The sequence below is a fragment of the Anas acuta genome, chromosome 2, assembly GCF_963932015.1.
Source record: "Anas acuta chromosome 2, bAnaAcu1.1, whole genome shotgun sequence".
Lineage (NCBI taxonomy): Eukaryota > Metazoa > Chordata > Aves > Anseriformes > Anatidae > Anas > Anas acuta.
The window spans coordinates 15672913-15687725 of NC_088980.1; the positions used below are offsets into that span (position 1 = coordinate 15672913).

At 44.1% G+C, this 14813-nt stretch overlaps 1 protein-coding gene across 14 annotated transcripts in view; it reads left to right on the forward strand.

The window, feature by feature from the left end:
- The window catches only part of ARHGAP12 (Rho GTPase activating protein 12), a 77771-nt gene extending 70306 nt beyond the window's left edge, over positions 1-7465 (forward strand). For 12 of the 14 annotated variants that reach the window (XM_068673573.1, XM_068673576.1, XM_068673577.1 and 9 more), the window contains 5 exons: positions 812-910; positions 2910-2987; positions 4059-4193; positions 4459-4561; positions 4997-7465. In XM_068673573.1, coding sequence (XP_068529674.1) covers positions 812-910; positions 2910-2987; positions 4059-4193; positions 4459-4561; positions 4997-5171 — 590 coding nt within the window. In that variant the 3' untranslated portion in view covers positions 5172-7465. The other 2 variants (XR_011093692.1, XM_068673585.1) reach the window with 2 other exon arrangements.
- The last annotated feature ends 7348 nt before the right edge of the window (positions 7466-14813 follow it).

The window sequence follows — 14813 nt, forward strand, 5'->3', positions numbered from 1 at the left end:
CACATTGATGGCATTTACTAAGACATTACAAGAACATGAAAAGTTCAGCTGACTTTCGCTGTAACTCCAGTTAGATAGAAAACACTACATCTGGCTTTAGTATAATTTTGAGGACAAGACTTGAAATGATGTCCAAAAGTATGGACTTTGCTGATAAATACCTTTACTGAAATTCCAACCTTGTGGCCAGGTTGTATATACATAGGCACACTTCAGAGCTCTGCAATATGAAGGTTCATCATTTACAAATCCATGTCAGACCTTAGTCTTTAACTCCTGCACTAAAGCCTTTCTCTGTCAATGAATGTGTAATGTAGGGTTAAACAGTAAGTGCAATGGCGGATGACTTTACTTTTTTCCCCCCCAAAAAAATCCACAAAAGCATTTATTTTGGTTGAAGTTCCATATCTCTGTTCAGATTGTTTAGCAAAGATTACGGTAAATGTATTTTGAACTTGGAACAGGAATGAAGTACAACAGGACATTTGAATGTTACGTTTCCCATTACAGCAATGACTATGACTCTGACAAGTGTTCTTCTGATGGCTTAAAATTATTTCAGTACCAAAATTTCCCTACTTGTGCTTGGGTTGCTGCTGACACTTTTTCTCACTGGGAGCTTTTTCTTACTGGGAGCTGTTGGAAACGCTTTTCAAAACTTTTCCCCTTTTCTCTTTTCCCCTTTTCTCTCTAATACTGCGACAATTGTATCCAGTAGCCTTTGCTCTTTGTAGAGGTTTGTTTTAACCTGAACTAGTTCTGTCACTTGAAGCCTGTTCCACTGTAAATCAGTCTCTTTACTTGGTTCCAGATCAAGTGTTTGGTTCCAATCTCACCAGCTTGTGTCAAAGAGAAAACAGCACGGTGCCAAAGTTCGTGAAGCTGTGTATTGAGCATGTTGAGGAACATGGTATGGTGAATTTTTTTGTTTGTTTCCAAATCTCTATTGCTCACCACACTGTCTAATTTTGAGTATTGTAATCCGTAAAATGCTGTAGATTACTTAAGGAAAATAATCTGAAACCTGTAGCTGCAGTTAGCAGTGAGTTTTCAAGAGTGTGTGGGTGGGTAGGTGGAGTACAGTTTGGGGAGGAGAGAGGAGAGGAAGTCTTGCATCTGAGGAATTGATCTACATAATATCTTTCAAGATAAGGAAAAGGCCGCCTCCTAACAGTACGGGCCTAAGGGAGGAGGGATTACAAGAAGTAATAGATCTCATCTCATCAAAATTTTCTTCCAGGTGAAGAGAGACTGTCTGAATGCAACCATTAGTTTCTGAAAGGTTTAAGCATGTTTACAAAGTCACTTACATTAACACTTCCTTGAAACAAACTTACAGAAAAAAAGTGGTGTTCTTGGTCTGTATAAGCTTTGTCTGCCAGAAGAGGAACCTATTATTTTGATCTCCTCCAGCCTCTTAACACAGATTGCTATGTGAAGTTTCATGCTGTTCTGGAGATTATCAGTGTCCACACATAGTTTTTGTTTGCTTTCACTGAAAATAAGTCTCTCCTACCTAATAGCTGGGAGAAATGGTATGTTTGAAAGCTCTATGCGGCATTAAAGGACATCTTCACCTTTTTTTGTTTGAAATACGTTGGTTGTGACTTCTGACTTGGCTCTAGTCTGGATTCATTTCCTTGCTTGTTTCTTGCTATTGCCATTGCCATATCACCTGAGAGCGGATTTGCCATAACTATCACTCAGATATACCAGTCTGTTAATTTGAGAACATTCTCTTGAGAATCAGGGTAAGTGTTTACAAGGAAATACTATACGTGAATTTTAAGGTATCTTCCATGGGAACTTCATGTAGGGTTTTGTTGCAACCTGTAGTCCTTTCTCATCTTATGGCCTGGGAGGGAAAAGATAACTGCTTGCTGCCATTTGTGGTCTGCAGTTTGAGAGAAAGGGGTTATTTTGCATTGTTCTTTTTTAAATTTTTTTGTATTTTAAAGACAGGACTGCAGTGAAGATAGTGGTGAAGTTTTCCCTTTTTAAATACCCGAGGGGAAGCTGGCAGAAATGAACAGTTTTTTTTCCCCACTTCCTCAACTCTTCTTGCTACTGCCAACACACTTCAAATCATTTCTTTCTGTAAAGAAATGACTAGTGGATTATGGGGAAAAGGGATATATCAGATGGTGCTGGTAACTGTGCTGTATTGCATCAGACTACTCCTTGAGGAGCTACAGGGATTGAAGGTATTCTGGCAACACTCACCCTCTCAGTGGCACTGACTCACATGCTGCATTCAAGTGGCATTTCAATTAAATTCTTTACCTGCTAATCAATCACTTCTGAATAATTGCAGTAGCAACCACAGAGACACGGTTTTCTTCTTTGCCTGGTTGAATGCTCAGTGCTGTAAAGGCAGGGGCTACCTGTTTACTTTGAAGGCTGTTGAAGAGTGAGTGTGCATGCATGTCATCCTTCTTGCAAACCTGGTTACTTGACAAGTTTGAGATGCTCTGTGCATGACTTGATTTGATTTTTCTTAACCACCACGCATTAAAAAATTGAACATCCACAAAATAATTGGTTCTTGCATGTTGGACTCTGCATATACCCTGCCCACCCATGAAAACCATTCGAGATCCCTTGTCTCATTGGGAAAACTTGGAGCTGTTGCCTCATTTACTACTGTTCTATTGGGTAGGAAGCTTAGAGATTGCTTGATGGTACCAAACTTGTGTCTGAAAACTAAATCTTCTCCGATGTACCCTGCCCATCAAAAAAGCTACTTTAACTTCATTTTTTGCATTATTGAACAGGTGGTTGTTGTTACAAGATTAGGTGGGTTGCTTTTGTTTTTAATTTTTCAGGCTAGACCTATAGGCAAGGAGTCTAATAATTCCAGAATCTGTATGTATGTAAGGTATCAAAATGGATTTATCCCTTTGTTTTAGGACTAGACGTTGACGGCTTATACCGAGTTAGTGGTAATCTTGCAGTGATACAGAAACTAAGATTTGCAGTCAATCACGGTAAGTTTCCTTGAACTATATTACGATTACATCGATTTTTAGATTATTTGAAGTTCATAGAAAGGGGGAAAAAACCTCAATGTATAACTACCGTGTTTAATAATTGTCATCCTCAAAGTAAAATGACTTCAAAACAGATGAAGTTAGTGTGTAGTAAACATATAGATCATTAAGAAAGACAGAACAAAACTAACATTTTGGGGGTTTGTTCTTGCATGGAGCACAGACGTTTTGCTAGAACGTAATCATAAAGAAAGGTGGTATTAGAATTCAAAGGGGCAAAAAGAGTTAAAAATAAATTAAAAAAAAAAATAATAATGACTGCATACCTTGTGGGAAAACAGTAAGCATATTAAGTTTCCATTAGCATTAAGTTTACTTTTTAGCAAGATTTGCTATGCTCTTATAGTAAGGGGATTGCAAGCTGTTGTAGACTGTACTCTCGTATAAAATTCCATGTACCTGTACCTTAGTGTTTGATTCAGTGGGAATCAAGGTGGCTTGCAGCTGGGAAAAGAATAGTAGCCCCTCTACTATCTGGCCACTCGTTTCCTGATTAACAGGTTCTAGAAGTAAATTTTGTATTATATTGGAGTTCATATTCTCCTCTGGAAAGGGAAAGTGTCCTTGGTAAGGGAGTGAGTGACATGTATCGCCCTATACAGTTTGGCTGCAGAAAAGACCCTGCTTCCAGGCTGAGGTGGAATTTCTGTTGAGATTTTTCTTGTTGGTTCCTTTCTGAGCAGTTTGGGGCCTCGGAATTGCTGCAGGTCTCTCAAGGACCGGATTGACAGTGTTCTAGCCCTTCTAAGAGAGCATGCAGTGTTGTTATTAGAATGCAGCCATATGAATATCTCACACAGTGCTTTTTCTGAAAAGCATTCTCCTAGCCACCCATAAATACAAAAGGTTTTACACTGCTGCTGCTGTACAAAGCAGATAAGAGGCTGAAGGACAATACAATCTTCACTGCTTTAACAACAATACTATGGGAAAGACGAGGTTATATATTAAAAAATTAGACGTTCATAGTCAAATTATTAACATTAGTTGTTTATTTTTGTCTCTCAGATGAGAAACTTGACTTGAATGACAGTAAATGGGAAGATATACATGTCATCACAGGAGCTCTAAAGATGTTTTTCAGAGAATTGCCGGAGCCACTCTTCACTTATAATCACTTCAATGACTTTGTCAATGCTATTAGTAAGTCTGGAAAACGTGCATGTGCTTTTTATGTAACTTCTGCTCAATATGTGCAATTCAGTTATCTTAGTAAAAAGAACATTTTGATTCTGAATGTCTGTGAGGGTTACCTGCAGTTGCCGGTCAGTAATATAGAGGCTGTCCAGGAGGTGGCAGTATGTTCTCTAATATTAGCCCTGCAAAACAAGCTTTTACTCCCAGTCTCTTAAATTTTATGGCAAAGTTTTAAACAGAAATATTGAGGTTTTGTTTCTTCCTTCTGTAGAGCAAGAACCAAGACAGCGTGTCCATGCTGTTAAAGATTTAATTAAACAGTTGCCAAAACCAAATCAGGACACTATGCAAGTACTGTTTAGACACCTGAAGAGGTAAGTATTAGAAAGAATACTGACCCTCCCTTCAAGCTAAATAATCAAATTTAAAATAGGTGACTCTTTCCACTGTATTTTTCTTGCAAATATTGGACTTGATAAATGCAATACATTGCTCTGTTTTATACAAGCTTGCAGAGCACCAGTGGACTTTAGACAGTATGTGTCAGAATTGTGATATTTACTGCAAAGTCCATAAGGACTAAGAGCTGATTTCTCTAACATAAGTTAGAAAAAACGTGAGGATTTCAAGAATAATATTTCCAAGTAAAACTTTTCTGTGGAGAAGGAAATCACAGCAAGGTGTATGTCTTAATAACAAGACTAGTAATTAAATATTATGAATAGTCATTTGCTTTGGACTGTTTCTTTTTTCCTGTCATCACTCTAATGCTGATGTCTTTTTTTTGTGTGTGTATTTTTCCCTTCCAGAGTTGTAGAGAATGGAGAGAAGAACCGAATGACCTATCAAAGTGTAGCAATAGTTTTTGGTCCAACCTTATTAAAACCAGAGAAAGAGACTGGTAACATAGCAGTCCACACAGTATACCAGAATCAGATTGTAGAATTAATTCTGCTGGAATTGAATGCCATCTTTGGACGCTGACATTTTTCTTGAAGTAGAAACTGGAAGTGATGGGTTGGCAGCAGTATTCCATCAGAAGGAAAATCTCTCTGTATATGATGTATTATGTTTGTGGACCAAGCAGCAACTTGATTTTTGCACTTTTGGGAGAGGGGAGAAACAGGAGAAATGTTTTACCACTTTAACGCAAATTAAAGTCAACACTTTGTTTGGATTTCTTTGAAAAAAATCAGCATAAAAAGTGAATTGAAAAAATTAGTTTGCCTTTTTTTTTAAATAGCATTTGAGAATTGCAATATAGGTTCATACACTGGATTTCTTGAAGAGTAAAGCTAGTAATCTCAAACTGGATGATCTGGAATTTAATCTTATAATATTCCCACTTGGTATGGAAAAGTTCCACCAACTGATATGAAAAAAAATCAGTGGAGTTACACTTCAGGCTTGTGTATTACAAGCGATACAGATCTGTCTGACACTTTTTTCCATGAAGTTTCTGCATGCAGTGACTGTCTTAAACTTGTGCTAACAGTTTGGTTTAGTTATTCTAGTCTAATTTCTTACATGACATCTGCTATCCTTTTTCCTTTTTTCTCCCCCCCTCCCCAGCAACCGTTCTGGAACTTCTTAGTTGCTTTATAGAACAGCACACTGTTTCAAACACTGAACTTGTACCAGTATCCAGCTATGGATATTTGTCCTGTGGCATAACAGAAGTCATATTTAATACACATGTTCATTTTTTTCAGGGCGTTCTGAGCTAGGTCTTGTGTTATACTGATTTACAGCTAAATCCTAAGTAAATACCGACTGTAACACTGTACTGAGTACTTGGTATAATGCTGTGGTAGTGGAAGTTTCTTGATGTAAATACAGGCTGTCCTTTCAACTCTTGTATATAATTCAGTTCCTGTATAGTTTAAGAAGAACGTTCTAGTCACACATTTCTAATCATGGGTAGATTTGCTGCAGTAGCATAACGTTTCCAGTTGATGTCTGGGTTTCAGCAGTGAAACAGGTTATGGGGAGGGAGGGGGGACCTAACTGTGTGCACTTTTAGATGTTAATTACATTTGCGGGCAAATACCTGTAATGCAAATGGTACTGGAAAAATACTGAGTGTGCTTGCTAAACTGTTAATGCACTACAAGAAGAGCCTTTTAGGTTATTTAATATGTACAGGATACATTAGAAGAAAATGTATTATGAATTCTAACATCTGCAAATAGTGAAACTCATGTTTTGATAGATGTTTGATGGAATCCATGATGCTAAATTTAAGAATTTCTTTTTACATTAATGTAGAATAATTTGTAAAATTGGTTTTGACAGATTTTGTTACAGGGAGCATGGTCTGCTGAAGATTTTTTTAAATGTATTTTTCTAGACTAACTGCTGTATCTGACATATTTGTTATGTCTAACCTGAATAAAGAAAACCATTAGTTATTTTGGAGTTTGCCATTCCCGCTTAAGACAACACGAACCCCATTTAAACAGTAAGACTGGTGTATTGTACTGCTTAGCATGGACACTCCGTGCAGCAAAGAGTTGTCATGATGAATTAAAAGATGAAAGGTTTCTTTATAGCCTGACAAGTTTAGGAATCTTCCAGTCCCTCTCTTTAACGAGTTAAACTCTGACATAAAATTCAGAGAGGGCAGAAGTAGTTTATGGATATAAATTTGTGGTCTTTAAAACATCTCAGCTCCAAACCTATTGTTAAAAAGCAGATACATTGGGAAATATTTTTGTTTCACTTTTGATCTGTTGTATGCTTTTCACAACAAAGTTCCAGATTGCAGCTAAGGGGATATGTGGTGAAGTAGTGAGGTGTAATCAGATGACTGGTACAAGAATTTCATGAGCATAAGGCTTGGATGAGAAGTCTTCGTAGATAAAAGAGAAGACAAGTTACCTTGTGGCTTTCTCACTGTCTTGTTGTGGTAATGGTGAAGTCTTGTGGTTTGTTGCAAAGCAAGGTGGGTGAGAATTGTGATAGCTACATCTGTGTTGTATTTTCAGCCTCCTGTTAGGCTTTCAAACAAGAACGGTGCTGAGTGGCAGATGTGCCCCCATTGACTAGAAAATATAAACAAAGTTGAAATATGTTGTTGTAGATTATTCAAATCCCAATTTCAGCTGTAAAATAAAGAATTCCCGTTGCTAAAGGGGAGAGCTTATCTACAGGTCGCCTTTTCTGTATGAGTGTTTCTGTATTCAAAGAAAGAATTCCTTTTTAGGACCATTTGGTAATGAGGATGGCCATTTCGCTTTTCCTTGTATTCCCAGAAAATAAAGCATTTTGTTACAATATATAGTATGGTTTTGTGCAGTGAAATTGTTGTAAGTTTTAATTTTCTCATTTTTAGTTTGGGGAAGTGTATGTACTTCTTAATCTTAAGAATCTTAATTCTTCTTAAGGTGCAGCTAAACACTCAGACCTTGCAGAAAGAGGAGGCTGTCCAAGCTGATGGTCTTGACTAACCTGAAATTGTGTATGTCTGCATATAGTGTTTGTTCCCTACTTGAAATACCTTGTTGTCTTGTTCCTACAGTTCGCTTTTCTTTTAAAAATCAAGAACAAATCTTTACACAGAGAAGGGAAGCTGTTTGCACTAGCAGGAACACACTTAAAGCCTGAGCTGAGGAATAGATGAACCAGGTTGGATTTTAGACTAGAATCCAATTTTAATTTAAGACAATCCAAACCCTTACAGTCATAACTGCTCAAAGGTACGATGCTAGGCATTGGTGCCACTTCCAGTCTTGTTCCAGTAACAGAGCTGTGTGCCTCTGCAGTTCAGCCACGTAACGTTACCACCAAGCGACTCCCAGACTTGATTTATACCAGTTACAAGTTTCTTCTCTTTAAAGCTAGAGAGAGAAGTGGGCACACGTCCTTACGTGTAGGTAAGCCTCCTCAGTGCAAGCTGCTAGGTTGTGCTTACTGCCTAGAACCAAACTTTCCTCACCATCCTCACTGAAAGCCAGGATGAACTCCCTTTTTATCAAACCCTTTGTATTCCAGCAAGGGAATCCTCGACTCTTGCAGTGTGGGAGAGAAAGGAGGTTGTAGGTACTGTAGCATCAGTTTGTTCTTACGTGGAGCACTGACGTTTCCCCCTTAGAGGGAACAGCTTTATTTAGCCCCAAAGTAATGATATTTTCAGAATCAATCGGTTAATTCATCAGGCGTGCCGTAACGCAGGCACAGTGGGGCATTCTGCTCCGTGCGGGGGGAGGTACAGCATGGCTAATGAGGCGCTCTGTCACTGCCAAGGAGAGGAGAGCTCCTCTGAGGAATCTTAATTAGGCTCCACAATTGCAAAGTTTTGTGGGCAAGCAGCTGGTAGGACTGGATCAGAGCTTTACAAAAGTAGCCCTATGCGATTGTGGGACTTAAATGAACATTTTTTTTTTCTCCATAGCATTCTTGTAAACAGAGCACTTGTAAAACAAGATCACACTGTGTAACAGACCAACATGAAAGGCACGCAGAGGGAACTTGGCCTCTTGGTCCTTTTTATTTCGTTGAGAATTAAATGGCAGCTCTAATATTAGACTTTCCTAGGACTTCCCCAAATGCAGTTGGGTTTGTTAAAGGTACTTAGCTACTACTTTCAAAAGGAGAAATCTACGTTGCATTCAGCACGCTCAGAGCTGCAAATGAGAACAATTAGGGATAGCACTGGGTTTATTTAATCTTGCAGCTTATTGCTCTAAAACGTCATTCACCAGGGAAGGGGAGAGCAGGTCCTTAATGTGGGAATAAGAACATGCAAAAGAGCGAAGGCAACCGGACAAAGCAGGTGTGATGGACAAGCAGGAGAGCAAAGAAACAGTTGCTTAGAAAATCTGCAGGAATACAAGCCAGAGACCTGGGAGAAAGCCAGGCTGCTAGGAGCAGGCTTTTTTCTTTCCTTTTTTTAATTTTTTTTTTTTTTTTTCCCTTTTTATCCCCCCCCTTTTTCCTCACATACAGTCCAGATGAAGGCCTTGGTGATATTTTCTAAGGGTAAGTGTCTCTGTAAACAGGTGGAGTTCAAGTGACATTGCAGAACAGCAGCACCCACCTTACTTCAAACTTTTCCAGAGCAGCTTCTGTGTCTGCTTGGCAGCAGTGAGCTGCAGTCTGGGTTCGCTTGATACAAACACCTGCATGCTACCAGGAGTCAAGAACGCTGTTCCTTCAGTGTAATCACGGCTGCACAGCCAGAATGTCTGCATGCAGAAATAAAACTTGTTGCATTGCTCCAGTGGTAGTGCCCGTGCCAGGTGTCTGACCCTTGTGGCACCAGGTCCTGAGCAGCACGGGTAGCCCTGGATGTACAGTCTCAGCAAACCAGAAGGAAAAAAAAAATAAAAATACAAAGCTGAGAAGTGGGAGTATGCAGAAAGAAAAATGAAGTCCTGAGCTAAACTTTCTTCAAACCCATTTTAGATTTTAACGTATAGTACAAATCTGCTCAGTCAGAAGTTTAATTGATAGAGTAAAGGAAACAGCTGTCCTCTTAAAAAAATCTGTAATTAAAAGCTTTCATTTTTTACACCAGGCACTGGAAGATAACGTTAACCACTGACACATCTCACCACATGCCTGGGGTTTGGTCTCAAGCTGTGAAAGCTGCCTTGCCCCTCCTGCTGGCTCACCTTTCCTTTACCGAAGTGGTAATCCCAGACTTCTCTCTTCTTCCTACCTGCACCCCCGGCTCCTTCTGCTGCCCATCACATCCTTGTGACTCGGGCTGTTGCTTACAACACCTGCTGGGGCTGGGCCGTGCTTGGTGCTACCTGGAGCGCTGCTGTGCTGCCAGGGGCTGCTGCACGCTCATGCTGGCCTTGAGACTGTCAGCAAGCAGACATCAGTGTTAATGCTAAATGTATTGTACATTTAAAAAAAAAAAAAAGAGTAGAACAAGACAAGGGTCCCTTCCACATAGTTTAATCAGGCTGCGTGCTGCTCCTGCTTCCCAGAGGGTCTGTCCTCCTCCTGGATTGCAGAAGTGAGTGTAAGCTAGGCAGTGAGGTGTTGTATTTGGCGTTATGCCAAGGCACAGCAATGTAATTCCCTGTTCCCATTTAATCACCACCCGTGTCCCTTGTGCAGGCTGCCCAGAGGATGGCACAAACTTGCGCTAAACCACTGTGGCTACAGACCAGGATCGTGCTTTTCCCCTTCGTTAGCCCGAGCTTCCCTCTCCCACTCATCAAATACCCCAAACTAAACTTTCTGCCCACCTTTCCCACAGCGTGCAGCGAGCTGAGTGCTCGGGGTGTCCCCGGGTGCATTCTGCGTGTAGGCAGTTGTGGTAGGCGGGGGAGCGGTGCGTTTGCTATAAACACCGAACGGCGGGCGGCATCATGAGCTCTTCTAATCGTAACCAGCTCCCCAGATGGCTGCCTAACGCCTTCTGGGCTTGCTTTGTATCCCTGAGTTAAAGGAAAGCTGGAGCGAGTGAGGGAGGGACACAGTGCTGGGGCTGAGCGCTACCGCTGCTCGTGAGGTGAGCTCCATTTGGCCAGCACCGGCCCTGGGCCACAAAGATGGAGATGGGCCTGTGGGCCAGAGAGGGGATGGAGATGGGCCTGTGGGACACAGGAGGGGATGGAGATGGGCCTGTGAGCCAGAGGAGGGGATGGAGATGGGCGTGTGGGCCACAGGAGGGGATGGAGATGGGCCTGCGGGCCAGAGGAGGGGCCCGGTGCTCTCCTTCCTGCCTGCTTCCTCTCCCCTCGCTGGGCTGTGAGCTCAGGCCTGTGGTATGTCACGGGCCAGACAGCGTGATTATAATGGTCCTCTCTGGTTTTAGAAACCTCTGAATGAAGCTGGCAGGTAGCCTGCCACTTAGACATTGACTTCCTTGTTCCCACTTGGCCATTCACGCCCTGGATCAAATGAAAGCGCTGCTGCTGGCCGAAGCTGAATCCCTGTTCCTCCCCTGAGGTAACGCTGTTCAGCGCGGGGAAGCCGTCACCTCCTCCACCAGCATCTCCTGAAGCAAAAGAGGCTTCCCTCCCTAATATATTTCATGATTTCTTTTTTTTTTTTTTTGCATCGCTGTGCAGCAGAACCAGGCTCAGAGGGCAGCCGGCAGCGGTGGGGTCCCGCTGTGGGATTGGGGCAGCGCAGCCTCCTCCACATCCCCGCGAACGAAGCCGCTGTGGGAAAAACCCTGCACAAGGAGCTCGTGGGCTGCCAGCCAGAGAGCACAGCAAGCACATCGCCGGCCTGGCCGCCGGCACTGAAATCAGGGCTGGGAGGGACACAGTGCCGTGTTTCTCCTGTCCCAGCAGCAGTCTGGGCTGCTTTCACAGACCCCACTGATGGAGAGGGTGGAAACTCCCAGACAGCCTTTGCTAGCACATAGTTCCCTTCCCATTTAGAAAGTTTTTTATTTTTGCATATCTATGCACTCATTGCTGCAATTTACTTTCGTCTTTTTCCCTATTCTGTCCATACCCATGGCTTTTATCCCATTCCACAAAGCACATGGAGAGCTCTTTCCTGTTCATCTCTGCACATGCAATAGCAGCCTACAAAGCTATAAATGGCTTCTGCGTCTCAGTTTTCCCTCCTGTAGCCTAAGCAAGCCCAATCCTTTTAATCTTCCCTTGGCTGCCACGCAGCCTGCTGATTAGGGCATGGGACGGGGCAGTGCGAGCTCACGCTCCCCTCAGGGACGAGCCCTCAGCACTGCCCCACACAAGGAGCCCAGCACACCTCCTGCTGCCCCTTCGCCCTGTGGTGCCCCCTGCATGCCAGCCCCACGTCCCGAGCTCTTCCTCCCAAAGCACTGATGGCTCTGGGTGTCAGCAGCAGCCAGGTGGCCGCGGCCCCGCTGCCAGCACAGACAGAAGCTCGGCTGGAGCAGCGGGGAGCACAGCGGGCAGGAGGTGCAGCTCCCGGGGCTGGGCTGGGGGCGAGGGGATGCAGCCAGGGGCAGCGCCCGCAAGCTGCTGTCCTGGCTGTCACCGCGCCACTGCAGCGGGATGCACGGACCCCTGCCCTCCCCAGAAGATGGGCTCTGCATTGCTTGGATTTGCTCTTCTTGGAGAGCAAAACAGCAGCCCCAGCACTGATTGCTGTTGCCTCCCTGGAGCATCCCAGATAGGGCCAGTGCCACAAATCCTCAGTGGGACCCTGGCGCTGGGGTTCCCCTGCCTGCTTGCTCTCCCCACCTCATCCCTCTGTCCTTCTGCTGCCACGTGCTGCCTGCCCCAGGACTCCATGCCAACAGCACGGAGCCACCCCTCGAAGGCTCGTGCTGCCAGCCGAGTTGCAGCCACTGGAAGCAGTGCTGGTGACAGAAGCAATCTTTGAACTCATTGAGCTTTGTCACCATTCTGAAGATAGACCTTACTGTGACAACAAACCATGTAACATGGAGAGGATCTCAGCATCTTGTATTCACATACAAAAATAAATAAATAAATAAATAAATAAATAAATAAATAAATAAATAAAGGTTCTAAACATTAAGAAACATCATTGAAAGAAAAAAAAAATGGTACTGCCTATTCTGGCAGTTTCGTTTGACAAATTAAAGGCTGGCAGAAACACTCTCATTTGCCCTGGCCCAGTGATAGTCATTACACCTGCATCACCACCAGGAACATGACTAATCCTGAATTCCTTTCACTTCCAGGCACCCATGAAAAGGCTTCATCTGTCCCAAAGCTACAATTTAAATGCTGAAAATAAAATACTTTAAAGCCACGCAGTGGTAGTTCGGGGTTAGTAATGATTTTGCCTGGCACGGGCTGTGGTAGCTGTGTCTGTGCCACCTTGCTGGTAGCTCGCTGGCTGAAGCCAAGCCCTCTGCTCCCTTTTGGTTCCTGCACTGTGCTCCCCAGCCAAGGCACAAAACTGTGCCAGGCCAGAGGAGCTGGAAAGGCTAACCAGGGGCAGAGCAGGTGGCAGGGCCGCTGTGGTTGTTACTGGGCTGGTGACACTGCCACAGGGGTCCCTTCCTCCTGCCCTGCAAACAAACCCCGGTGAAGTTTTTAGCCCCCTACCAAAGCATTAGTTCCCACCCAGCTGGCCGACAGCATCTTGTCCTAGTCCGCAGAGCCACTCTTTATGTTGAAAGCATTGAAGAGAGAAGGAACATGTAATTAGGAGGCTCTGAGTCCTCCCTTCACAACCTTAACCCAGCTCGTGTTCAGTGGTGCTACCACCTTCCCTCAGGACAGCGCACCCGGGGCTGCTGTCAGGCTCGTTCCCAGGGAGGTGAAATATTTAGCAGATCCCGGCCCATTAAGCACAAATCGCTTCGGAATTGCCCTGACCCAACTGCAGCAGTCGTCCTTCCTCCAGGCATTGTCCTCTGCAGAGCACAGCCGCAGATGAAAAAATGCCTCCTTCTCATCCTGCTCCGTCATTCCTAACAGGGACGAAGCCTGGGTGGGGACGTGGACCCTGGCTCCTCGATGAGTCCTCATGGTCACCCTGCCAGGCAGCGGGGTAGCCTGAAAAATACACATCCTGCAGGGCCACAGCTCCCCTTCTGCCATCAGGTTGTTTCCCAGGCTGCCAGGACTTCTGGCAGCAATAGGACCGAGCCCTCAGTGAAGCAGCAGACCTGGCATCAGGTCTGCTTCTCCTCACCTGCCTCCCCCTGAAGGTGCTGTGAGAGGCTCTGCCTGCCTTCCACGAGGCTCTTGCAGCGTCCCGAGCACGCAGCAGCCCATTCAGGGCAATTATTCTCCTTTAAGGCCTCAGAAACTGCGAGGTTCCTGGCATTTCTCACTCTCTGGACAGGTGCAATTTTTCATCGCTTTCCCGAGGACTCCTGTGCTTCGCCACAGTAAGGGAGCAGCCCCTAAGGGAGCGAGCTGCAGCCTGCAGTTTATTGTTATCTCCTGATGGACGTAAGCTGAAGGAGTTCCAGTTAAGCCAGGAAAACAGGGATGTGTAGGCGAAGCCATTAAGCAAATTGTTGTGGAAGCCGCGTGATTTTGCACGGTTCTGAAATTGTACAATACCAGTACACACTTCACCCAATACTAATCTGTAAATAAAAAGTAAGGGGAGGGACGAGACTTCAGGCTGCCCTGAAGCGAACAGAGTCCCAAAGGCAGCCGGCAATGCCCTTCATGCCTCGGCTCTGCCTGTCCCCAGCTGCAGGGCCAGGGGCACCTGGGCAGGCCCCGCGCACACCGTGCCGCTTGCTGCGTTTTTCCCTGGGGCCTGCTGAAAAGGAGGCAGCTGTCGCAGGAAAGCTCCTGCAAGCAAGAGCAAACGGAACAGAAAAGGGCTGAAATTGCAGCTCAGGTTTGAAAAGGGTTTTCTAATACTTCTGAAATCTAACATCCAATTTAACTCCCCGAAACAGGTGACCAGCAACTGATAAGCCCGAAAAATAAGAGCATCAACATTTTGCCAAACCTCCATGACGATTTGACATAGAAAAACCATTCTAGCTCCAGGCTCTTCAAGGCCATTACCTGTAAGAATAAAGGAGCATAAATTTGGAGAATAAATAAATAAAAGAGAAAATCCCTGTGCCTGAGTCCCCCACACCGTTACTGCCCTCTTGGATTAGACCGAGGTCACTTCACTTGCAGAGTTAAAGTCGTTTGATTTTTCTCCAGCACAGGCTGGGGCAACAAATAAATAAATAAACAAACAGTGTGATGCTGCTTTGCTCCAGACAAGGTG